This window comes from Marmota marmota, unplaced genomic scaffold (assembly GCF_001458135.2).
Source record: "Marmota marmota marmota unplaced genomic scaffold, marMar, whole genome shotgun sequence".
NCBI classification, from domain to species: Eukaryota; Metazoa; Chordata; class Mammalia; order Rodentia; family Sciuridae; genus Marmota; species Marmota marmota.
Genome location: NW_025999900.1, coordinates 2,479,422 through 2,506,826, shown reverse-complemented (window position 1 = coordinate 2,506,826; position 27,405 = coordinate 2,479,422). Strand labels below are relative to the sequence as shown.

Below are 27,405 nucleotides of genomic sequence, written 5' to 3'. Positions count from 1 at the left end.
ATATATATATATATATAAATGAAATTTGAAAGTTGTTGGCAGCATTTTACAGTGAGGTTGGGGGAAAGGGTGCTCATATGGAAAGGTTGACATTTACTTCTGAAATGAATGTCTCTTCTTTGGTCTGCCACCACCTCCATCTCTCTGCATCTCCATGTCAGAATCACAGAGTACTTTGTAATGTACAGTCTCTGAATGAAGTATGATTTTATAAAAGAAATATGAATAAGCCAAACAACTTTAGAGCATTTGATTTTCAAACTAGGAGTTTATTAGTCGTGTACATTAAAATTTATAGAAGAAAAATCAGATCCCATTGTGACAAGCATTAGTATAAAAAATAAAAATTCCAGTCCCAGAATTTTTAGAGGAAGAGCATATTGTAAAAAGATTTTTGAGATTCCTCCACGTTGTCCAGATGTGTAACAGATTACTGGAGGAGTATTGCATAATGTAACTATGAATGGTGTATATGAGCTACTTTCTATTATTCATGCGAGCTGTATATTTAATATGAAAAATTCAAAAGAAATGAAATATTTATGCCATTGAGTTATCATCCTACTGTATCTTTCATCTGAAGCCAGCATGATAGGAAATTGTGTTTTGAAATCTTGACCTGATAATATTTTTCAACTTTTCAAGTCAAATAAAGGAGACCGTGGAACTCTTGGCAAGTAGCAGGTGAGATTTCAAGATAGCACCATAATGTCAAATGATCTGGGTCTAGAGCACTGAACTTGGAGGCAGTGAACTTGCTTTGACTCAGCCTTGGACACTAGAGTTACTTTTCATGATCTTTATAGGAACATTGAATTCCCTTTATTGTACATTTAGCTTTTTTTTTTTTCTCTAATCAAAACTGAGGACAATACCTTTGAATTATACCATAATGGACAGTAGCAGAACCTACTGAAGGGGAAGATATCAGCTTTGAGGAGTAGTTAATAAATGGCAGGAATTTTATATTTATTATTGCTCATTCCTTTAATTTTGAAAATTAGTATTATTATCTCTATTTTACTCTTAAAGAGATTGGCATTCAGCCTGTGGCTGATTTCAAATCCCTTGTTTTCTCTATTGCACCATGTTGTCTTGTCCCTTTCCTTTGAAAACTTAGTTTTGGGGTGTAGCTGTCTTAATCCCCTGCTCCCTTTTCTTCCTATAAAAACTAAGCACAGGCTGGGGTTGTGGCTCAGTGGTAGAGCACTTGCCTAGCATGTGTGAGGCTTTGGGTTCGGTTCTTAGCACTGCATATAAATAAATAAAATACAGGTCCATTGACAACTAAAAAAATTAAAAAAACAAAAAACTAAGGACAGGTTGGGAACACGTGTGCTCCATCTTATAGAGTGGTACTGTTTGAATCAAAGAAATTAATTAATGATAATTCAAAGGGGCAAATTATTCTTGTTATCTTTTGTTCCTGATATTACGGTCTTGGAAATTTTCAGATAATCAGTCAATGGTATCTGATACATTATTTATAATAATACCCAGGGGGAAAAATCACAGCCAAGAAATCCATTCTGTTGATTATCCTTATGTGTTCTAAAATAGATGGCCCAAATCTTTGCCCATTTATACTGTACAGTATTTTCAAACAGACTTCAAAACTGCCAAGATAATTACAGTGTGAACTACCCTGTGCCAAATAGTTATGGCATCTTCTTGCCAATAATTGAGACAAAAAATTCCTGTAGAATAAAAATAACAGCAAAAGTAGCAGCCTTCTTATGAAAGCCAATGGTTTTCTTTAGAGAGGAGACAACAGATGAAATATGAGTAATTATACCATGTAGTCCCTGTGGCCAGGAGCATAATTGTTTACCTAAGCTTTTTTCTTATAGATTACAATCTTGTGTTGCAGTCTAGTAGATTGATTTAACTGCCTCTGTGACTTCCTTTTATTTTTAAGATTAGGCAGTCCATGACAAAGAGGTTAATTGCAACCCAATAGAGCTAAACTAATGTTTTATTAAGAAGGAGTTGGCATCCTGAGCTTTTAGGAGAACAAATGTTCTTATAATGCCATGAACAACTTACAGAGCAAGTATTAGGCTCTTCATATTCTGCTGTCTGTTCATATTACCCCATATCGACCACATCTAAGTAACATCAGCAAACTGTGCTGAATAATCAGCCACACCAGTTAGGTTTATATAAAGGTGAGATCAGGAAATGTATCACTGGGAAACATTAGAACTGCTGATACATCTTTTTTCTCTGACCTAGACAGTGTGGCTGCTCAACTTTTTCAAAGTTTGACTGTACAATGGGGGTTGGTGAGAGATCAAATGAACTCACTTAACTGCTAGCATAGCAATTCCAGATGTGCTCAAGAGCACAAAGGGATAAGCATAAGGAAATTCAGTGTGGCATTATTAATAATAGTGAAAATCTAGAAGCAACTCAGGTGTGCATGCATGGAGCATATGCATGATCAGGAAGGAGCAAATCCTCAGTTCTCTGAGATCAAGGTGTAGGCAAGAACCAGCTGCCATTGTGGCTTGGTCTGGAGGTAGAGGGAAGAGAAGGGACATTGAAGGCTATTGGGTTTCTTATGGTTTCTGTTCTATTTTATTTATTTATTTATGAAGTATTTGGGTATATGATAGAGTGAGAAGAGGTAGACAAAAGGATTATTGAGTATCTTCCAGTGTGTCCATTGCTTTAAATGTGAAATGAGCAACCCTTGGCTTTGCATTGGTTCTCCATCTTTAGTGCATTTTGTTAGCAAATTCCTCAATGATCTCTGGCTTTGACAATTGCCTTTGGCTTTGACTTCTCCAGGAAGAAAGAATCCTTTCTAGATCTTTCCTCCTTAATCTACCAGTATGTCTGAGTCTCTCGCTTTGACAATTGCCTTTGGCTTTGATTTCTCCAGGAAGAAAGAATCCTTTCTAGATCTTTCCTCCTTAATCTACCAGTATGTCTGAATCAGTTCTCCCTTTGCCATTGCCATTTGTTTCCCCTGCTAGTTGGTCCTTGATTTTTCTGAAGGTAGATGCCAGTTGTTAGTACTTCCAGCATCCCCCGCCTGACCCACAGCCTCAACTTCTACCTTCCCCTCTCGCTGCCTTTCCCAGTCCAAATCCTTAGGTTATAAATTATGCTAACACCTGCTAAAAGTCGAGCATATTTCTTTCTTTATATTTTCATTTAAGTACATAAAATGCAGATACTGTGTTAATTCCTATTTAGATTTTTTATTCATTTCTTCATTCATTCATTCATTCATTCATTCAACAAAACGTATTGAATGACCACTATGTGCCAGTCACCATTCTTGATAACCAGGAACAGAAAGAATATGAAAACTCATATCACTTAGTAAATTACGTTTTCTTCGATGTTCAAGGATAGTCTAAAGTGAGACTAACCTTCAATTAGAGTAAATTGACTGAAAACACTTTTATAATGATGAATTAATATTGCATTTTTCTTTCACTTTCTATTATAATTCAGTGGTAGTCCTATTTTTATCTATGGAGGGAAAAATACGTGTGTTTTATTTTCACTGCTTCAAATTTTTTTTAGGAAAATAAAATAAGGTAAAAAGATGGAATATTCCTTGATCATATTACTTATTATCATTACCTATTACATATTTTAATCAAGTTATATACACACAGATGTATGTAAGCAAGCTTTTGGGGGTGTTTAAATGAGGAACTGCTGTTTCCTTATTTAGAAATAGACAATCAGAAGATAATGATAAGATTCCACTGATGTGTTTTTCTCTTCATACATGTACTTCTCTGTATGATAATATGAAATGAGAGAGCACATACCATTTAATGATTCCATATTATTCTTTGTGTCATTGAATTTAGTCATTTAATGTATTCTTTTATTTTCAAAATGTTTTCTAGATTAGCTTTGTTGTATATAGGAATAAAAATGATTTTCTCTTTTAATCCAACTCAGATGTACAAAGGGGTACAATATTACCTATCTTAGAATTGTGATCTTCAGATTGTCTTGGAAGGTTTTAGAAATAGTCTATGTAATTATAATAGTCAACTGATATAAGACAGGGAAATTATCCTCATGTAATTTTTTAGTATGCTGATGGTGAATGTAGTTACTGCCATCTGAGGATACTCTTGCCACTTTTAGCCAATATAGCAAAACCAAACCAAAACTCAATGACAATACAACAAAAATGATGTTTATTTTTAATCTGATTTTTAATGTTATAAAAATTTAACTAATTATTTATTTACTTCTTTATGCCCTGTTTTATGGTAGCTCTGTATCAAGTACTGAAGTATGGAGAGATGAATAGTAGTTTAGCAAAAGTAACAATGTCAATCAGCACCTGCATTGGTGTGGTTAGTGGCACGTATGGTGTGTAAAGTATGGTGTGAGTGTGAGACCAGAGGTGATACTGGAATTGAGAATCAGATTCTGGGACCCTGTTGTGCTGGTGATGAGGATTGAACACCCCAGAAATGCCAAGGCAAGTGCAGAAAAGAAGTTTTTTTTTAAGGATAGAACAGACACAGACTTCACCTGAGGAAGAAGTGAATCCAGAGCTGGTACCTGAGGGAGTGGGGGTGTCCTCTCCCTTTTAAACATTTTAGGTTCCCCTTCTTCTTATGCCCCCTCCTCCCCTTATCTTTCCTACATGACCAGTGACCAAAATCCTGGAGAGGAGCTGCCCAGAAAATCAGGAAGGGAGTCACCCAAGGGGTACTCATGGACAACTCCTTGTTGGAAGGAACAGTTCCCTGGAGGCAGGTGACCTTGGCAATAGGTTGGAGGAAGGGGAAGTGCTCTGGAGGGATTGGCATTTTATTTCCTTTGAATCATCCCCTATCTTCCTGACCCAATCATTCATTACCTACACTGACTATCCGTTTGCCCCAGCCTCAAATGTACAGAGGAAGGTACTTATGGATGGATTGAAGAAGCTTCCAGAAAGAAGTGATCCTTTAATTGATCTGAAGGTACCAGTAAGGGTTATCCAAACAGATGGGGAAGGGAGAAGACATTTAGGGTTATAACATGTAAAAACATGGAAACATGGGACATGATAGGGTAGACAAAGAATTTCTAGTAGATTTTATTTTGGATTAATTGTCACATAATGTGCTATTGTTTTAGGAAGGCTGGAATACAGTGTGAGAAAGCATCAGGAGATAAACATGGTGCAAATCTTTGTGGTCAGAAACTAAATAATCTGTATGCCAAAGATATACAGTGTTATCCTAGGAGCTTCAGACTGCTGCTAAAGGGTTGAAATAGGAGAATTGGATGGTCAGGTTTGTGCTTTAGGAAGAACTTTGTGAGTCAGCAGTGTGGATGTGGACCTTGCCACCTAACTCAGATAAAAGATGATGTATTGTGTGACATAATAAGGATGGAGGGAATAGATTTGAGATATATTTATTGACAAATTATAATCTATAAGGCTTAGAAGTGATTGCGTGTGTGTGTGTGTGTGTGTGTGTGTGTGTGTAGGAAATAGTGAAAAGAGGATGGTGAATTTCAAGTTTCTGATTTATGCAATTTGAAATATCACGAGGCAATAGATGAAGATCAGGAATGCGTGAATGATGAGGAGTTGGGGCTGGGGGACAAGATGGTGATGAGGTGAATTTTGGACATGTTGAATGTCAGACATCTGTAGAGCATCTTAGTAAGAGGCAGCCAATGGCAAATAGACACCTAGGTCTGACAAAGAGAAGAATCGTCTGTGTTGGTGAGAGAGATTACATGTTTTTATATGGATATTGAGTTTTTAGAGAGCCAGTGGCATCTGGTGCCCTTTGTGTCTCTTTCACATTGTACAGAGTGAGCTTTAGGGCTATATATAATTCCAAAACTTAACTTTTTTTTTGATTCTAGTCACTCGGATGAGGTCCATCAGGAAGAAGAAAGCAGGCCTGTCCATCACTGGTGATAGTTTACTTCTTTCCCAACCTAATTATTAAATACATAGAAGGAGCTGAATTGGTGGGAGCAATTCAAAGTAGAAATGAAATCAGAATCAGCATAAAGGATAGTAGTAAAGTATAATGTAACTTTAGGTTGGTGTACTCCCAGAATTTCTTCCTTAACCTTTTATCACGTCTGAATTTTATAATGCCTTTAAAAACTTTCCTTTAGACCCATAGGAGTCTTTCATTTTTAAGTTGTTTGGCAAATGTCTCAACAATAGGTAATACCATAGAAGTTACCAAATAGTTTTAATGAGATATTTAGTAGATGAGAGCTACTGGATTCCAGAGGAGGAATAGTTGAGGCAGGTTCAGGGTATGGTTGGTTTTATTCTGTTTGTTTGCATCTCATTGACATTCTTTGGAATTAATGATTTTAATAATGGCAATTTGAGGCCCCAGATGAAATTTCTTTCCCATTAAATTCACATTTCTTTCTCCCAGAAGCTACTGCTCTTTCAGAAAGCATTATTAGAATTCTACATATTTCAAACATAATTTTTAGATATCACTGCCGTTCTTAAGAGAGAAATAACATTTTGCTGTTACAAGGACAATGGAAATATGCAATATGAAGCATAATAAGTGAGATTTGTTAATATTGGTCTTTTTCTACTTACGTGTGTTTATGTGCACACAAATATATGTAGGACCATTTTTATTAGGGTACTATTAGCTGCTATAAAATAACAATAATACTGTATTAGTGTTAATAAAAGAAAAAAATGGTTGATTTGACACAGAAGAAGTGTTTTTCTTCTTTGTATCAGTCCAAGTCAAGTGATCCTGGCTGGCATATGGCATTCTCCCATGCAGTGATTCAGTGACTTTGCCATCTCCGAGGGCCTTATCATTTGCATGCAGCTGGCATAAGGAGGAGAAAGTGTGCAGAAGCCACATTTGCTTCTTAAGTTGTGACATGGATGTGACACACGTCATCTCTGTTTACATTCCACTGGTGAGAACTTGGAATATGTACCTAGTTCCTAGATGCAGGGAGTACTGGGAAATGCTGAGAACTGGAAATAGGCACCGATTTTCCAGCAACAAATCCACACAATGAAAGTGGGAGCACAGAATTTCGCGAACTGCTCTCTACCTTGGATATCTGATAGACATGAGTAGAACACAAAAGTCACACATAAAAGTTGCTCATTACCTTGTAGACCCACTTCAAGTATAAGTTGTTTGGTGTCCAGGTCAATAAAAAGCATTATATTGATATTTTTCGTTTGTTCTGGTGTTATATGGTTGTGAGACTCTTTGAATGTTACCAAGAGCATTGGATTCCTTATTAATTATGAATGAAAAACTGACACCTTTTTTTTCTTATTTTTTAAGGTTGGACAAAATTTGCCCGATTGACAAGGGCTTTGACAAATAGCCGAAGTGTTTTGCAGCAGCTTACACCAATGAATAAAACAGAGGTGGTCCACAAGCATTCACGATTAGCTGAAGTAAGTGTGAAACTGACTGGGCTTCCCAAGGTGGTGGTGTTGGTACGTTGTCTTGTCTTCCCCCACATGACTCAGTAGAACTATTTCTGGCTATTAAATTATAAATACTTACCTGGTACTTAGTTTTTCTTTTGCACAAGTGTAGAAATTCCAAATATTTCTTTTTATTCTCTTCAGCTTTTGAAATGGGATTGTAGTTTGGTACATTCAGTGATTGATGCCTGTGGAGTGTGTAGTTTCTTTTGAGCAAATGGGATAACGGATTCCTTTATCCCACCAACGGTATCAAATGATTATTGAGAGTTTGCTCTGGATGTGGCTCTCTGAAAAGGATGTGAAGATAAATAAGGTGTGGGCCCAGTCATCAAAGAGGTAAAGAGATAGCAGAGTAGACTGATAACACAATGTAAAAAAGCCCATGACAAACAGCAGGAGTGCATGTGGTAGCATTAACCCAGATGTGGGACGCTAGAGGAGATGTGGGACCTGAGTGAGGTGACACCTTGGCTGAGTAAACATTGAAGGAAAAATGTATGTACTAGGCAAGTAGAGGAGGGAGGTCAGCATGAGCTGAGGAAGTCTGAGAGCTTTGACTATGATGACTTCAGTGGTCCAATTCATGTAGGGAAGGGAGGGTTATTTAGGGTGGTGTATAGTAACATGATGGCTGTGGGTGTCTCATGCCAGGAAAATGACAAGATCTCATAGGTGCCTCAGAAAAATTTCTCAAATGGAGATTGCTCCCAACTGTCTACTTTTGTAATCCCATGCTTTTGTTGTACTTATTTAAAAACATTCTAACAAATAGTAATTTAAGAACTTTCATAGCTTTTACCAGCTTGCCTAAGGAATCCAAGGTACGAAAGTGTTTAAGATCCCTTTCTTGACCTACGGGTTCTGTGGAGGGTGAGAATGCAGGGAAAGCAGTTTCAGTAGTAAAGTCCTAGTGGTAAATTAACTAGGATGAACATGACCCTAAGCAAGGTAGTAGTAGCAGAAGTGGGCAGATTGCAGACAAATAAAACATCCTTTTTCTTTTGGTCTGGGGGATTGAACCCAGGGCCCCATGCTTGCTAGGCACACACTCGACCACTGAGCTACATTCTCGGCCCAACACATCTGTAGATAGAGTAGAACTGAGTGTGAAACAAGGGGATGAGTCAAGGACTTCTGGGTAGACAGAGCTGTTGGTTAATGAAATGAGAAATGCAAAAAGAAGGAAGAGAAGGTTTGGAAGCAATAACGAGGATGGTTTTGGACATGTTAAGTGTGAAGTTCCTGTTGGAAATCTAAGTGGAGGTGCCTAAAGGGCAGTGGGATGTATGGGTCTGGCGCTCTGGAGGGATATTTGGGTTTGAGTTGTAGACTTTGCTGTCATCCTGATAGACATGTATTTAAAGCCATAGGATGAGACAGTGTCACCCTGAGAGATTGTGTGAAGACCAGACAGAAAAGGGATGAAGATAGGACTCCCAGGCAGCTAACAGCTTTCCTGTCTGATGTCTTTTGTAATTATCACTTATTTTACTGGTATGAAAGAGCTGAGATGCTAATTGCTGTATCAAAGCTATGCTGAGCATGTAGAAGGCACTCAGGTAACCTACCATAAAGAGTAGAAAGATAAAGTCAAATTCATATGTTTATCAATTTCCTCTGCCAGAGAAAGTAGCTGAAGCTCTCCAGGGCAACTCTCTCATCTAGTTGTTAGTATGAAATCTGGTTTGTAGAGGGTTAGGAAGTAAAACATGTTCCCAGAATTTAGAGAGCTGTGCAGTTTTTGTTAGCCCATGGCTAACTAAAAGACTCATTATAGTCTTCTGCTCTAAATAACACTGTTAGCTTGGGGTAACTTTAATACTTTGAGGTACAGACATGTTTTTTAAAACTAAAGTAAGGCATAACATAATGAAATGTTTATTAATATCCGTAATATTTAAAAAGATGATATTCAATTAGCACAAAATTTAAAGCAATTATATGCAACTTCTTTTTAAATAACGCCTGTTTGTAAGTACTGCTTGGTTTTGAAGCTACCTCTTCTTTTGCCTTGAGTTGTCCACTTTTTTCTAGAAATTAGGCTGAGGAGGAAGAGTGTTTGACTCTTCAATGTCATGGTCATGATTCTTCTGAATCTTAACTACATTTCATTCAAAGATTTTTTTTTCTCTGTTACACAGCAGGACAAGAACAAGAGATAGGGGATTATTTTTAAAAACCTACCTTGAGTAGAAAGTTTCTTTCCCTTGAGATCTCATCATCTTTATTTTTTACTTTTGAGACAAAACTTTCATTCCTATTTCTTCCCATCTGATTTTTATTTGTTTTGCCTTTTGATATTAGTACTTTCAATTGGTCATCCCTAATTCATAAATTAGTTCTGTTACAAAATTGCTTTCTGTCAGGTTTTAGGCTTGGGTTTAGAGAACACACCGGAATAACAAGGTTTTCAATAGAGATTTAATCTGTGGTCTGCCGTATGTGGTCTTAGAGTTCCAAACACAGATCCTGAAAAAATACCAATGAAGCACAAGAATGTTGCTTTTCCAATTAGACTCAAAGTAATTTCAGGCTTCTTTCCTTTTCCCAAGACAAGTAAATCTGATCTCAATTCCACCTGATCTCTGAAGGTAGGAGTTTCAGAGATTCCAGACTCTATGTAAGCAGTTAATAATTTCCCACCTGCAGGACATCCTGCTGATTGCCTTCCCTTGGTTCACATGTGTGCTGCCTGGGGCGAATGGCACTTCACCCCTGCCTTGATAGAGCCTGAATCCTGGAAGTCCACACTCCCAGGGCCTCGGAGAGGAAGAATGTATCTGTGTTGGTATAGAAATACGTCAGTAAATGTGATTTCACCACCCCCTCCCCAACCCCAGGGCTTATTTCTTGTGAAAGTGCAAATGAAATAAAAATGAAGAGGAAGAGTTGTTACTGCTCTGCTCTGCTGGAAGAGCCAGCGACTCAGCTACGATTCAAGTAGTGGTTTGCACATGAGGATGATCAAAACCTTTGTTTTGTTGTTGTTGTCCTTCTCCTCCTCCTGTATCTCTTTAACCCCTTACTCCTCCTCTTTGTCCTCCCCATCCTTCTCTCCCTTTAGCATTTGGGCAACAGTTTACATTTGCTATAGTCACTGTCTGAAGGACTGGGTCGGGAATGTCTAAAGAAACACAGAGATTTTACCTTGAGCTGTACCTTGTCATCACCTAGAAAGGTTTTGAAAATATAGATTCTCTGAGAACCTACCCAAGACCAAATTGAGTCATTCTTTGGAGTGGGGTCTAGTTGTGAACCCCTGTTGCACTTTCTGAAACATCCTTACCTGATTCTTATGTGTAGCCAGACTTAGACACACTGAACCGGAGATGATCCCCTTCTGTCTCCACAGGAGAAGGTTTATATGTCTCCAGGTGCTTATTCATCAACATAATAGGCACAGTATCTAGTAGGGCCCATAATACTTTTAGGAACTCACAAAATGTTTTGATTTCTATTAGCAACAGAACTAAAGATGAACATTTAGGTAAAAAGTTGAATATATGATTTTTAGTATATTCCTGTAAACCACTGTAGTTATAAAATATAACTTTAATTTATTTTTTAATGGGAAAATGGGATCCAGGAAAGCAAGAAGGCCCAGTGCCCAGGGAGGTGGTAGTGTCCTCTGGTGCTGAGTTTGTTCTTATTTTCCAACTCTGATTTCTGTGTGCTCAGACTATAGTCTGTGGAGATGCAGCTGGTAAAATACTAATATTGACTGTGAAGGAAATTTTCACGTTTCACACAGTGAAATTGGAGCTGATATATCAGTGGTTGAAAGGTGAAAGAGAAGGCTGTGATTATGTATGATTCTTTATGTATAATAGTCCAACTCAACATGAGGCTTACATTCCTGGGAGGATAATTTGCTGTGAGTAATTTAAGATCTTATGGGAAAAATATGCCTGGGGTACTGAAAATGTAGGTAAAAACACGAACCATCCTTAAAAACAGTTCTTCTAATCTTCCAACCCCAAATAACAATTATTATGCACAACTGACGAGAATACCAGTGGTGTTTTTCACAATGAAAATAGTTAGAATGGATGTTATATGGTTTTCAGTTATGTAAGTTCTATGTATGAGAGAAACTAGAGCACTCTCCCAAGTTTCAAAAGATGCTTCTGCATTTGTTTTGCTTTGTGGAATAGAAACCATAGAGTTACATGCTAATGAGTATTTTTGTTTATATCTATTCCTACATTTAAATTTTAATGCATTTATGATTTTATTATTTGAAAATTTGGACTCAATACCTCTTGGTTTCCATTAGTTCTACAGACACTGAATAATTGGCTGAATAAGATGAACAAAGTCTGTTGGAAACATTATTTCACAAATTTTCTCATACCAAACTCTTTAACACATACACTGTCCTTTGCTTCATTGATGGCAGGAAGCAAAGGTTTTTGATCTGCCTTTAACTCCTTATTGCAATTTCCATGTTCCAGGTTCAAGAAACCAACACTAAGTCCTATATTTGTTAGCTTTGGCTAAGGGTGCCCAAACCTATCATCTTGCTCTTTCATCTGCTTTTGCTCTTTGTTTCTTCTTTTAATCAGAGTAAATCCAGATTCATATATATGAAATTTTTCCATTTGTCAAAAAGGTAGGGAGGAGCAAATCTGAGTATTTAAGTATTATTATTATTATTTTTTTTTGCTAAAGGGAACTTGCATCTGACTATAGAGACAACATTTTTAAAGTGCTGGTTTAAGGGAAAAAAAGGAAAAACAAAACAAAATAGGGTGTAACACAACACATTATACTGCTGCTAATCATCAGGGCCCTTGCTGAGTGCCGCTCAGCAGCAAGATCACCAGCAGTGCCCTGGGGTTCTGAGGCTATCAGAACTGAACATGTATTTTCCTCGGGTGCTAAATATGTGCGAAGAATGGATAATAGTGAGTCACACAAATAGCTGTTGGACAGTCAGTGAGAGCCATACAATTCCAGGCTGGCTCACAGAGTGGGTGTGAAGGCAATACTCCCAGGAATATAATCCAGTAATGTTGGGGATTAGTCTTGGCTACTGGAGAGTAGGACAGATGGAACAGCAGACAGATCCACTTTTGTAGAGAGATTGGACTTGGAATGATTTCTATTGAACAAACTTTAGGACAACTCAGAAGAGGAAGATGAAATTATGGAGCATGACTGTCCTTAAAACCCAGAGTGGTGACCAATAGGTGGTGATTTGATTGTCTGTATGTTTGAATTCAGTATGAATTGTGCAGAGACATCCAGTTAATTCACATATGCATTTTCTCCCTTTTAGGTCCTTCAGCTGGGATCAGATATCCTTCCTCAGTATAAACAAGAAGCGCCAAAGACGCCACCACATATTATTTTACACTATTGTGCTTTTAAAACTACTTGGGACTGGGTGATTTTAATTCTTACCTTTTACACCGCCATTATGGTTCCTTACAACGTTTCTTTCAAAACGAAGCAGAACAACATAGCCTGGCTGGTACTGGACAGTGTGGTGGACGTTATTTTTCTGGTTGATATTGTATTAAATTTCCACACAACTTTTGTGGGGCCCGGTGGCGAGGTCATTTCTGACCCTAAGCTCATAAGGATGAACTATCTGAAAACTTGGTTTGTGATCGATCTGCTGTCTTGTTTACCTTATGACATCATCAATGCCTTTGAAAATGTGGATGAGGTAAGTGTTTTGGTTTTATTTATTTAGTGAATCATAAGTTTCAGAAAAAAATCAAGATAAAAGAATTCCACTGACAAACTTCTTTTAAGTCCTCACTTTCAATCTTCATCCTATAGGTTACCTTGCTCTAAGTTACCTTTGGTTTTCATCCACTGTGGCTGTGTCTGGAGCTTGGGGTTGGAGGAGGTGGGGAGAGAAGCAGAATGGTAGCATTTGGAATAAAATATAGTTCACAAATCAGACAGTGGGTTAAAAGATGATGTATATAGCCAGGTGTGGATGTGCACCCCTATTATCCCAGCAGCTCAGGAGGCTGAGGCAGGAGGATTGCAAGTTCAAAGCCAGCCTCAGCAACAGTGAGGTGCTCAGCAACTCAATGAGACCCTGTTTCTAAATAAAATACAAAATAGGGCTGGGGATGTAGCTTAATGGTTAAGTGCCCCTAGGTTCAATTCCTGGTACAAAAACAACCCAAAAATCGATGTATGTACATTAAAAAAAACAAAAAACAAAAAACAAAAAAAAAAACTGCAGCATTTTAAAACTCTGTGCATCCATAGGTCTTACTGACTTATCCTCTCCAGATACATATGGTATCAGTGCTGGATTTAACATAAAGATGAGAAAATTTTCATGGGAGAGCAGTTCTTGAATTTTTGCCATTTTGGTTTCTGCTTTTGTTTGAAGTTTTATCAGAATACTTTTGTGGGTAGAAACTTATTGGAGACTTCTGATGTCTGGTCTCCTTGAAGGGTCTGCTCCTTTAGTGTTGTCACAGCAATTAGAAGTACTTAAAATATACAGTATCTTAAAAGACTACTTCATTTATAGTTTCTTAACCTCTAACTTAAAAGTGAGTGATTTATCAGTATATTGTGAACATTTTCCATGTTAAAAAATCTGTATATCAGAAAGTTGAGACTGGAGGATTGTAAGTTTAAGAAAACAAAGCCATATCTATAATCACTCAGAATTTCAATGAATAATTTATTTTAAAACAGAGTGGATTATTTGTAAGTTGGTGTACCAAGCTATTAGGGTTCAACCAATAATTTCAGTCTAGAATATAATCTCAATATGGACTATGAGTCAATACAGAATATCTTTATTATTAAAATGCTTTCATAATGATAATCTTACTAAATTAATTTTGCTGAAGACTCTACTATGTCCATGTTAGACTGCTCAGTTGAAAGATTTTCTGCTACACTGTTATTGCTCTTGTTATTCTCTGTGTGTTGGGAGGTAGATCAAAATTTTCTTTGGTGAGTTTTCCATAAAACTTCTACATTCAGTCAACTCTAATGGTATTAAAATTGATTTCTCCAAGAGACATATTCTGATACAATAGATATAATTGTTGGTTTAAAAATTGTGGAAAAGGAATCATAAGTAGTTCATGTTGTAATTTTAGATTTTTTCTGCATCCAGTTTTTAAAGCTATGTTTGATTCTTTCAAATTTACCCTCTGGAAAGGGTTAAAAGTAGTCAAATTTAAAATATTAGCTTGGTACAGCAAGAAAGTTGTCAATATCCATCTAGTTTTACCTGCATGTTTATCAGATTCTTTGTTCATACTATATTCAGTTGCATTCTTGGCTGTTTTTCTGGTTTAGATTCTGTAGATTGGCTCATTAGTATCCATTAGGTAGCATCCAGGTTAGCATTCCAGTAGCCTTCCTGCATCATTCTTAAGTAGCTGTAATTAATATCTTCACCATTTTTCATCTTCACTCATGGACATGCATACAATTAATATAGTTAACATTATTTTGCTTTGTTGTTCAAAAGCACTGTAGCAGATGGTGGATGATCTGGGGTCTTAGCTTTTTCAAGGGCATGTTTTGTGGTGAGACTTTGGGATGGTTTCTCTTTCTCAGTTTCCATATTGTGAAGAAGGAAAAGGAATGCTTGTCTTTTATATCACAAGATGGTTACAAGAAATAAATTGGAAAAGAGGCATTAATGAAATATGGATTTCTGTCAGTCTGATGGGATATTATTATCTCATTTCTAATAATTTCATTTATATAACTGCTTTACAAATTCTGTGGTGGAGAAGAATGCATCTTCTATCTCCTTGGTATGTCTTCATTGTACTGCGTACATCCTAGAGACTCACTGACAGGAAGCAATCTGGTGTTAGCAAGGTTTTGGTAAATTGTACAATGTCACAAAAATAAAATGGAACTTAAACATAATGAACTGCGCTAGTGGTGACTTGGGAGTAAGAGAGCATATGAGTCTGAAAATTGCAATTTAATCCTCTAAGCTGCTGGTGTGCAGAATGACTGAGAGGACCTAATAATGCTCTTTATTTTCAAGACCATCAATGTACTCTCTGAAGGTAATTTGATTTTTAGGAATTCATGAACTGGCTATGTGATTTTTTAAAAAGTCAACCATGAGGCAGGAAAGACAGGGTTTATTAGAGAAAGCCTTCTGTCTGAAAAGAAGGAATACAAGTTTCCTAGAAAAAATAAACAGAGGGAAAAGATGCTCTCACTAAGAATCCAAATAGAACTGAGCTTTTTGGAGCAGGCATTGTATCGACTTTAGAAGGTGTAGGGAGCTTGATTTCTGGGAGCTTAAGGGTAGCTGAGTCATGGAACATGAAAGGATGATGGGTCAGCTTCAGAGAATACATTGGTCAGCATAGAGGGTGTAGGAAACCTGATACACAGGGAATTTAGATGATGAGGAGTGCTGTTACTACCTGATAAACAAGGTAAACTAGGTCAGAACAAAATGAAATTGGGAAAAAGATCTCTTGTGTGTTGATTCAGCAAGAAAAAAAAGAATGAACCAGAAATTTCCAAGTGGAAGTATATAAATATTTTTAATTTTTGAAAAGCTTTTAGGAAGCAATTTATAGATTATATTTTTTTCATGAATTATCCTTGTCAAGCTGTCACGTGTATATTTCATTTTATATGTTTATGTTATAATTTCATCTCTAGTCACCAAAATGAGAATTAGAAGTCAGAAAGACTAATTATGCTTGTAGATTTTAGTGACTCTTGTCAGCCTAGAATCTCTTTTTGTCCTTTTTGCCTTCTCAGACCTTTTACCAAAAGTAGTAGATTGGAATCATTATTTAAAACCATTGCTTTTAAAATTGAAATCTAAATAATGTTTGGGTGGTATAGGTGGGAATTACATAATTTTTCTGTTTAATTTTTCTAGCCTTAATCTTACTCTCTTAGTCTGCTGTGTACTGCTGGAACAAAATATCACAGACTGGGTCATTTATAAAAAACAGAAATCCATTTCTTATACTCTCAGGGCTGGAAGTACAAGATCAGGGAGCTGGTGAGGGGCTTCTCACAGAGTTCTCACATAGCAGAGGGCGGGAAAGTGAACCTTTTTATAGGGACGTGAATCCATCTGTGAGGATGGAGCTCTTGTGACCTAAACACCTCTATCAGGTCATATTTCCTGATACTGTTGCATTGGGGATTAAGTGTCATCAGGAGTTTTGTGGGAGACAAACACATTCAAACTGTAACACTGTTCAGTCCTCCTTGGAATTGGTTGATTTCTCTTTTTACTGTTCCCTACATGATGAAGCCATGTCAACATTCAGTTCTATACAATCTTCTTCAACTCTATAAAGAGCATGAAGCATTTTAAAATAGACTTTCAGAGCAGTTTTAGGTTGACAGAAAAATCAAGGGGAAGATACAGGGATTTCCCATATACCCCTCACATACCTGCATATACAGATTGACCTGCTATCAAAATCCCACACCAGAATAGTACATTTGTTACAACTGATGAACCTATATGGATACATCATCATAACCCGAAGGTGACAGTTCACCCTTTGTTTTGTGCATGTGCTGAATTTTGACAATGTATGAAGACAGGTATTCACTGTTGAATTATCAGATTATAATTTCACTTCCCTAAAACTCCTGTGTGCTCTGCTTATCATCAGTCCTTCCCTGCTAACCCCAAGTAACCATTGCTTCTCTGTCTCCTTTCCCAGGTGTCACATAGTTGGAATCAGATAGTTTGGAGGCTTTTCATATTGGCTTCTTTTACCTAGTACTATGCATCTATGGTTGCTCCATGTCTTTTCAAGTTTTGTTAGCTCATTCTTTTCAGTGCTGAATAATAAATCATTGTTTGATGTACCATGATTTATTTATTCATTCACCTACTGAAAGACATCTTGGGTGCTTCCAAGTTTTGTCAATTATGAATAAAGCTGCTATAAACATTAGTGTGAGGATTTATATGTGGATATAAGTTTTCAGCACATTTGGGTAAATATGAAGGAACATGATTGCTGTATCATATGGTAAGAATGTGTTTAGCTTTGTAAGAAACTGCCAAACTGTCTTTCAAACAGGCTGAACCATTTAGCATTTCCATCATTAATGCCTGAGAGTTTCTGTTGTTCACATCCGTTGCCAGCATTTGATAGTGTTTTGGATTTTGGCCATTCTAATAGATCTGTTGTGGAATATCATTTTAATTTGTAATTCTCTAATAATATAATGATATTGAACATTTTTTCCTATGCTCATTTGTTATCTGAATATATTCTTGGGTGAGATATCTTTCTGGATCTTTCATGCATTCATTGGTTAGGTTGTTTATCTTCTCATTGTTGAATTTTAAGTGTTCTTTGTGTATTTGGGATAACAGCTATATATCAGATATGTCTTTTATAAATATTTTCTACCAGCCTATGGCATGTCTTGACAATGTCTTTCACAAATCAGAATGCTTAATTTTAATGAAGTTCAGCTTATCAACTATTTCTTTCATGGATTGTGCCTTTGGTATTACATCTAAAAAGTGTTCATTATAACCAAATCACCTAGATTTCTTTTATTACTATGGTTAAGAATATGTTGTCTCCCATGAAACTCATTTTGAAATTTAATCCCCATTATGAGGTCTTCAGAGGTATATCCAGGTGTGACATTTTAGAAGTGATTAGAGAGCTCTGTCCCCATGAGTGGGTTAATCCATTTATGTGTGATGACTGGATTAATAGACTGTGGTGGGTAAACTCTGGAATGGGTCTTCTATGAAAATCAATTTGATTTTCTTTCATGTGCTCCCTGGCTCATGTGGTACCTGCACTGCCCCTGGACTCTACCATCAAGAGGGTCACCATCAGATGTGGTTCTTTGGCCAGAACCATGGGCCCCAAGTAATTTTCTTTTCTTTATAATGTGGCTATAGTATTATGTTAGAAACAGAAAATGGACTAAAAGTTTTATATTTTTGTGTTTTCATAAAGTATGTGATCCATTTTGAGATATTTTTTTTTTGTGGAAGGTAAAAAGTCTGTTTCTAGATGCATTTTTTTTTTATTTTGCATGTGGATATCCAGTTCCATTGCTGTTTGTTGAAGGATGATATTTGCTCACTTGTGTTGCTTTGCTCCTTTGTGAAAAATCAGTTGACTATATTTATGTTCCTCTATTTCTAGGTTCTCTATTCTGCTGATTCATCGATTTGTTAATTAGTGTGTTAATTAATTGTTAATTAAATTAATTTGTTAATTAATCCATCACTGATACCATTGTGTCTTCATTGCTATAACTTTACAGTAAGTTTCAATCAGGTAGCATCAGCCAGTCCTCTAAAGTTGTTCTCATTCAGTGTTGTATTGGCTATTCTGATATTTTTGCCCCTTCATATAGATTTTAGATTCAGTTTGTTAACATCCATTATCTAACTTGCTAGGGTTTGAATTGAAACTTTGTTGGATTTATAGTTCAAATTCAGAGAAACTGACACCTTGACAATATTGAATCTTGTTATCTGTGAACATGGAATATCTATTTATTTATTTTTGATAGCTTTCATCAGAATTTTGTGGATTTTTTTGTCATATAGATCTTGTACACATTTTGTTAGGTTTATATTTTGATTTTTCATTTTGGGGAGTGCTAACAAATTGTGTTAGTGTTTAAATTCCCCTTGTGCATTGCTGGTATGTAGGAAGGCAATTGTCTTTTTTAAAATTATTATTATTTTTTTAAATTTTGAGACAGGGTTTCACCAAGTTGCTTAGCACCTCATTTAGTTGCTGATGGGGGCCTTGAACTTATGATCCTCCTGAGTCATTAGAATTAGGATTATAGGCACTTACTCCTTTTTTTATTTACCAGCTCATGTCTATATTGTGAATCATGTCATTGTTGAATGAATATCATTTTATTTTTTACTGTCCACATAGGGTATCTGTTATTTCCTCTTCTTTACTTATTGAATTAGCGAATTTCCATTATGATATTGAAGAAAAGTGGTGGGAGGAAAACATCCTTGCCTCTTTTTTGATCTTAGTGGGAAAGCTTTTAATTTTCTCACTATTAAGTGGGATGTTTAATATAGGTTTTCTGGTATATATTCTTTGTCAAGTTGAAATTTCTCTCCATTATTATTTTTCTAAGAAATTTTATCATGAATAGGTATTGAATTTTGTCCAAAGCTTTTCTAACATATATTGATATGATCATGCAATTTTTCTTCTTTAGCTTCTTGATTATTTGATTTGCAAATGTTGAGCCAATCTTGAATTCCTGGTCATGGTGTGTAATTTTTTTTGTACATTGTTTTGTTCTGTTTTCTAATATATTGTTGAAAATTTAGCATCTGTGTTTATGAGAGAGATTAGTCTGTAGTATTTTTTTTTTCAGTAATATCTTTGGCTTTGGTATTAAGCTAACGCTGGTCTCATGAAATGAGTTAGTAAGTTTTCTCTTTGTTCCTACCTTCTGGAAGCGATTGTAGAGAATTCCTATCATTTCTTCCTTAAATGTGTGGGAGAATTCACTGAACTTATCTAGGCCTGATGTTTTCTGTTTTGAAAGGTTATTATTGACTCAATTTATTCAATAGATGAAGTCCTATTTAGATTGTTTATTTTTATTTGATTTTTAGCAGATGTTTCTTTCAAGGAGTTAATACATTTCATTAGGTCATCAAATTTGTCAGTATATAGCGGTTCAAAATATTCCTTAGTTATCATGTTAATATCCATAAGATTTTCAGTTACATAGTGGTATTCTTCTCTTTAATTTCTGACATCAGTAATTTGTGTCTTCTCTATTTTTCTTAGCTCAGCTAAAGGTAGATAAATTGTATTTTTTTTCAAAATTGTATTAGTTTTTCAAATTGTATTAATTTTGTTGACTTTTTATTGACTTCCCATTTTCAGATTTATTGATTTATTTTCCAATTTTTATTATTTGTTTTATTCTACTTTGGGATTTAATTTGCTCTTCTATTTCTTGCTAAGGTGAAAGTTTAAGTAATTGATATAATATCTTTCTTCTTTTCCAGTATGTACATTCAAAAACTACAAAATGTTCTCCAAGCATTGCGTTCACTATAGCACAAATTTTGTTAAGTTATATTTTAATTTCATATTGTTCAGAATATTTTTAATTTCCCAAGATTTTTTTGTTTGACTAATGTGTCATTTAGAAGCATGTTATTTAACCTCTAAATGTTGAAGACTTTCCCAGGGATTCTGTTATTGATTTCTGATTTAACTGAAAGCAGGCATTGCATGATTTCTGTTCTTTTTAAAATAAGCATAGTGATTTTTGTAATAATTTTAAAAATTAAATTTTATTGAGTATTAGATTAGTGGTTTACTCATACTTCTTTCATCCTTTACTTCTACTAAAGAATTGAAATCCAACAGAGATCTTTAGGCAACTGAAGGTTAGGCACTGTATCAAAGGCAGACATTATGCTTCCACAAGTCAGACTCCTGTCTTTCTAACTCATCTTTTTTTTTTTTTTTTTGCAGTACCTACCATAATGCCTAGCACTCAATTGCCATTCTATGAATATTTCTGTTGAAGTGAATGAGGCCATTAAGGCTTATCAAAGTCTCCAAAATATACGTACTTCTTGTAAATAATGGGAAAGACAGGACCAGAAGGAGATCTTTAATAGCCTAACCTTAGCTGTACTCCTAACTTCTCATGGATAAGAGGACTGCTCACATCTCTCATAAGTTCCTTCCCATACATACTTTTATGCTCATATGTAAGAAATATTCTAGTTATATGGGTTGCTCTGCCATCTTTTCATATATGTTTAGTATTCACCCTAGGATTTAGATCCCTATGCAGGGGCTTCCCACTAGGAATGCCCATTGTAAATTCCTACTGTGAAGAAATAAATGTGGATCAAGATATAGTCTCTGGATGGAAATGTACCTACCTTCTAGTTTGAGGGAAAAACTTGCTTATAAACTATTACTGGTATTAACAGAAGAGGGGGTCAGAGTGAAGGTTGAGAAGGTGAAAAGGTTTGGGCAAGAATAAGACTCAGATTCCAAATTGAAATATGGTAGTTATGATCTCAGTCTCTAAATTCTATTCCTGGTGGGGATTGGTGGTAGAGGATGTTATTAGCATTGGGTAATACACAGATTTAATGATAGACATTCTTCTTATGTTTGAAAAATGTAGCAATGTTGCAGAACCATATTCCTTTGTACGAATTTTCCACTGAGACAAAGCAGACTGCCTAACTGAGGGAATTAGCTCTGAGAGAATAGGAAATAACAAGCAATAAGGAGAGCAATCAGGCTCCTTTATTTGATTTTTTTGTTTACATAAGAAGAAACTTTTGTCTGTACTGATCTTCATTCATGATGAATGCTTCCTATTAAGCATCAGGGAGTGATTTTAATATAAAAAGGCAAAGAAGGTTGAAATATACATGAAGTCTGTATGCTTTAACTGTCTAAAATATTTTCCTTTAACTGATCTTAGCTGTAAGTTTGTGTGTGTGTGTGTGTGTGTGTGTGTGTAGTAATTATCTTCATGTTTGGAAGTCATAGTAATGTTACTGTGTTGTGAAAGCAAGTTCTGGTGGAGTTCATCCCTATTCCATTTGCCCTTATTATAAGGTTTTATTTTATTCTGTGATATTACTTCTTTCACATAAACACATGAAAACTCATGGAAATATGTTTATCTTTGTATTGGATTTCTTCATCTTATTATATACATCATTGGTAAAAGGTTAATAAACCATTTTCATCTCTGCATGTGAATTTGACATTTGGTCAAATTTTTTTCCTTTATCACCCTGGGAACTGATGAAGGATGTATACCATCTATGTTTGTGGGCAATATCATTCAGGTTAAAAGAAGATCCCTCATCGGTAAGTTGTATCTGGATGGCAAGGAACTTTTACTGGACTATACATAATCTGATGGAGGGTACCAAAGCTTAAAGTTCTTTGACTGATGTCTGAGCATATCCCATGTGGCACTCTGAAACTTATGCCTGTACTATAGTGATTTATTGTCACTCAAGATATTGGATTAGGTGGAATATTTTGGCATGAGTTTTTCAAAAGCCGCACCTCTAAACATAATCAATGAGACCTGTTAATAAGACGAAGCTGAGTTGAATTTATTGCTTACCAAAGTAAGGAAGAACACTACCTCAAAAAGGTTTGGCAATGCCTCCAAGCAGAAAAACAGGAACAGAATGTATGGAGACATGCAAGTGGTCTTTAAAAGGAAGGGAGAGGTTGAGGGAGTGGACTTTATTAGGATTGGGTAAGGTTCATGGTATAATGGTCCATGATTGGTGGAAACAGCAGGGTGAGGATTATTTAAATTTATTTCTTTATTTTTTTGGTGCTGGGGATTGAATTCAAAGCGTCATGCATGCTAAACACGTTCTATGGTCACTGGATTACAGACCCTGTCACAAGGTAAGGATTTTGAAGCCAAAACATTCAAAGAATCTTTTAGTATAAGCTTTCTGCTGATATTTTCCACCAAAGAGTTAATGGATTTTGACAAGTTCTGGGAATGAAAGGTAATGAAAAATCAGACCAGAATGTGAGAAGGAAAGTTCTAGAAAAATAAAATCATTGTAAGGGAAAAAACAGAGTAGCATCAAGTCATGTTGATGTAGACAATAAGGGATGATTTCAGTTCTCCATGTTCAGGCTGAGACAAAGCAGGGCGGGAGGTGTACAATTTTAGTTCTTAAGGCTTTTAAGTCATATTGGCTTTAGTCTCTTTCTCACATTGGAATTCTCCCCGAAAAGATGGGACTCAAGGAGCATAGTTCTGTGGACTGTTAAATAGACTGCTAAGAGGTCAACTCCCACATAACATGGTGCCTGATATTGCTATACTGATAACCAGTGACTCCTGTCTTCTACCCTTTTGAGTCTACTGATGAAAAGCAGGGCTTATGGGAGTCTTGGGAAGCAGAATGTCTAAGTGGTCAGAATTGCAGACATAGATATGGACTTTGCTATCATTTTTCTAGAGTGCATTTTTCCTAAGGATACTAGTTTTCACCATGATTTTTTTTTTTTTTTGTATTNATACATACATTTCTTCATGTGCTCTCCATGATTTTTTTTTTTTTTTTTTGTATTTAGGTCAATGTGTTAAAAAGAATATCAGCCACCTTACAGTTGCTTTTACATTTGTACACAAGATTACCCTGAGTTATGAAAGGTCTTACTCATAAGCTTTTGTTCACAACTTTACAGATGTTGCAATTTGTCTTGGATTCATCATTAATGAAGTGGTCTATTGCCTGGGTGATAATTAGTTTAGTATAATTACACATTTTTAGACTAGTTGGATTTTATACTCAATATGATGTTGCTTCACATCAAGGAGAAAACTTCAGACCAATATCACTAATGAACATAGATATAAAACATAAGCACTTCAAGAAGATAATACATTATGATCAAGTGAGTTTCACCCCAGGGATGCAAGATTGGTTCAACATATGCAAATAAGTAAATGTAATTCACCACATAAGTAGAATTAAGGACAAGAATCACATGATCACCTCAATAGATGCAGAAAGGGCTTTTGATACAATCCAGCACCCATTCATGTTAAAAGCACTAGATAAACTAGAGATAGAAGGACATTATGTCAACATTATAAAGGTTATATATGAAAAACCCCAAGCCCACCTCTGAATAGAGAAAGCCTGAAAGCATTTCTTCTAAAATCAGGAACAACATGAGGATGTCTACTCTTATACTCCTTTTCAATATATGTTTTGAAGCCCTAGCCAGAGCAGTAAGGTAAGGAAGGAAATTAAAGGGATATAAATAGGAAAAGAAGAGCTCAAATTATTTCTGTTAGAAGATCCAAAACATCCACCAGAAGACTTCAAGAGCTCATAAATGGATTCAGCAAAATAGCAGAATACTAGATCAACATACATAAATTAATCATGTTTCTATAGTCCAGTGATGAATCTGCTGAAAAAGAAATTAGGAAAACTATCCCATTCACAATGACCTAATTAAAATACTTGGGAATTAATCTAATGAAGGATGTGAAGGACTTTTACAATGAAAAATATAGAACGGTAAAGAAATTGAAGAAGATCTTAGAAGATGCAAAGAGCTCTCATTCTTGGATAGACAGGATCGGTATTATCAAAATGGCCATCCTCCCCAAATTTTTACACAGATTCAATGTGATTCCCACCAAAATAGCAATGACATTCTTCACAGAACTAGAAAAAAACAGTCCTAAAATTCATTTGGAAAAATAAGAGATCTAGAATAGCCAAAGCAATCCTGATCAGGAAGGGTAATGAAGGAAGCATCATAATACCTGATCTCAAATTATGCTACAGAGCCGTAGTAACAAAAAAAGCATGCTGTTGGCATCAACATAGACATGAGACCAATGGAACAGAAAACACAGGGGCAAACCCACAAATAACAGCCATTTGATATTTGACAGAGGTACCAAAAATATATTTTGGAGAAAAGATAGCCTTTTAAACGAATGGTGATGGGGAAACTGGATATATACTTTAGTCAACTTTTTTACTACTGTGAACAAAAGATCTGACAAGAACAGTTTTAGAGGAGTTCATTTGGAGATCCTGGTTTCAGAGGTCTCAGTCCTTAGATGGCTGGCTGTGTTGTTTTGGGCTTGAGGTGAGACTGAACATTATGGCATAAAGGTGTGGAGGAGGAAGGCAGCTCAGGACATGGAACCTCATCAGGGACAAAATGTGTACTCCAAAGCTATGCTCCAGTAACCCACTTTCTCTAGCCACACCCTACCTGGTTACAGCCACCACTCAGTTAATTCATATCAGAGGGTTAATACATTGAGTAGGTTAAAAGTATCATAACCCAATCACTTCACCTCTAAAATTTCTTGCGTTGTCTCAAACAAGAGCTTTTGGTGGCCACATCATATAAAAAAAAATACCAGGATCCATATGTAGAAGAATAAACTAGATCCCCCTCTCTTACCCTGCACAAAAGTCAAATCAAAGTGGATCAAAGATTTAGGAATTAGACCAGAAACTTTGCAATTCTTAGAAGAAAACATAGACTCAGCACTCTAGCATGTGGTACACACAACACCAATTTCCTTAATAAGACCTCTAAGGCTCAAGAAATAAAACCAAGAATAAGTGGAATGGCCTAAAATCAAAAAGCTTCCACACAGCAAAGGAAATGATTAAGAGTGTGAAGAGATCTTTCAGAATAAAAGAAAATCTTTGTCAGCTACTCCTCTGACAGAGGATTAATTTTCAGAATCTATAAAGAACTCAAAAAACTTAGCATCAAACCCCCAAATAATCTGACTAATAAATGGGTAAAAGAACTAAACAGACAATTCTCAAAAGAAAAACAAATGACCAACAAAAATATGAAAAAATGTTGAGTGTTTCCAGCAATCAGAGAAATACAAATCAAACCTTCCCTAAGGTTTCAATTCAACACAGTCAGAATGGCAATTATCAAGAACATGAAAGATAATAAATGCTAGTGAGGATGCAGAGCAAAGGTACACTCATACTTTGTTGGTGGGCAGTATGGAGATTCCTAAAAAGACCAAAGTACAACCACTTTGGAAGGCAGTATGGAGATTCCTCAAAAGACCAGGAATGGAACCACCATATGATCCAACTATCCCACTCCTTAGTATTTATCCAAAAGAACTATAATCAGCAGACTAAAATGATACAGGTACATCAATGTTTATACCAACACAATTTACAATAGCCAAATTATAGAATTATTCCAAATCTCCATCACTAGATGAATAGATTAAGAAAATGGGGGTATAAATATATAATGGAGTTTTACTCATCCATAAAAAAGCATGGAATTAAGTTATTTGCTGGTGAATGGAACTGGAAAACATAACGCTAAGTGAAATAAGCTGGGGTGTCTAATCAGTAAGCTACATTCCAAGCCCCCTGTTTTATTTTTATTTTTGAGATCTTACTAAATTGCTTAGGGCTTTGCTGAATTGTTGAGGCTCATCTTGAATTTGCCATCCTCTTGCCTCCACCTCCCGAGTTTCTGGGATTATAGGCGTGCACCACTGTACCTGCCAGCATGTGACTTTTTAAATTTTGGTACCCAGGATTGACCTCAGGGGCACTCACCACTGAGCCACATCCCCAGCCCTATTTTGTATTTTGTTTAGATACAGGGTCTCACTGAGCTGCTTAGCGCCTTGCTTTTGCTGAGGCTGGCTTTGAATTTGAAATCCTCCTGCCTCAGCTCCTGAGCCACTGGGATTACAGGTGTGTGCCACAACGCCCCACCAGAATATAGCATTTTTAAAGCAAGGAAAGAAGTCCTCTATGAACAGACTGCACAGAGTGAGACTGGAGAGGTGGGCAAAGACAGTTTATATTAATGAGTCTGGACTTTATCCTGTGGGCCATAGAAAGTTATCAAGGAAAGATTTAAGGCATCCCCCAACTTGGTTTACTTGTACATATTTCATAATGTTTTTTTGGGGGGAAAAGTCAAGGTTTTAGGCAATATTCCTCTTTATAATATTGCATATTTTGATTAAACTTTATATTTACTATAGATGTAATGGATATTAAAGTCTTTTCCACAAGAGACATTTAGAAATTTAGTACATTATGATTATTGCTAAAAACAAATGCCCATTTTTTATGTAACTAACTATCTATCTATCCCTCCCTCCCTCCATCCATCCATCCATCTCTCTAGACATATCACTGTAACTCAGTAAGGATATAAATTGGCTAACACAGGTATTGTGCACAAATTATTTAAATTCAGATCCTTTGTTGAAGGATGCTAGCTAATGCTTGGAGTAATTAGAATTATTTCCCAATGGAGCTCTTGGTAGAATAAGTTGGAAAAGTGAGCTCTGAATAGGAGAGAAGCAATAGAATTTGTTATCTGGGTTAGAGGTTCAGGTAACAAATGTAGATTGCAATTTTCTTTCAGTCTTTAAATTGCCATCTACAAAAGGAAATGGAAATGGACTATGTAGTC

The 27,405-nt window shown here is 36.0% G+C and overlaps 1 protein-coding gene across 1 annotated transcript in view; it reads left to right on the top strand.

Annotated features, from left to right (window-relative positions):
* Positions 1-27,405, top strand: part of Kcnh5 (potassium voltage-gated channel subfamily H member 5) — a 300,046-nt gene that overhangs the window by 48,262 nt on the left and 224,379 nt on the right. The window contains exons 5-6 of the mRNA XM_015488877.2: positions 7,290-7,405; positions 12,723-13,115. Coding sequence (XP_015344363.1) covers positions 7,290-7,405; positions 12,723-13,115 — 509 coding nt within the window. The remainder of the gene's footprint in view (positions 1-7,289; positions 7,406-12,722; positions 13,116-27,405) is intronic.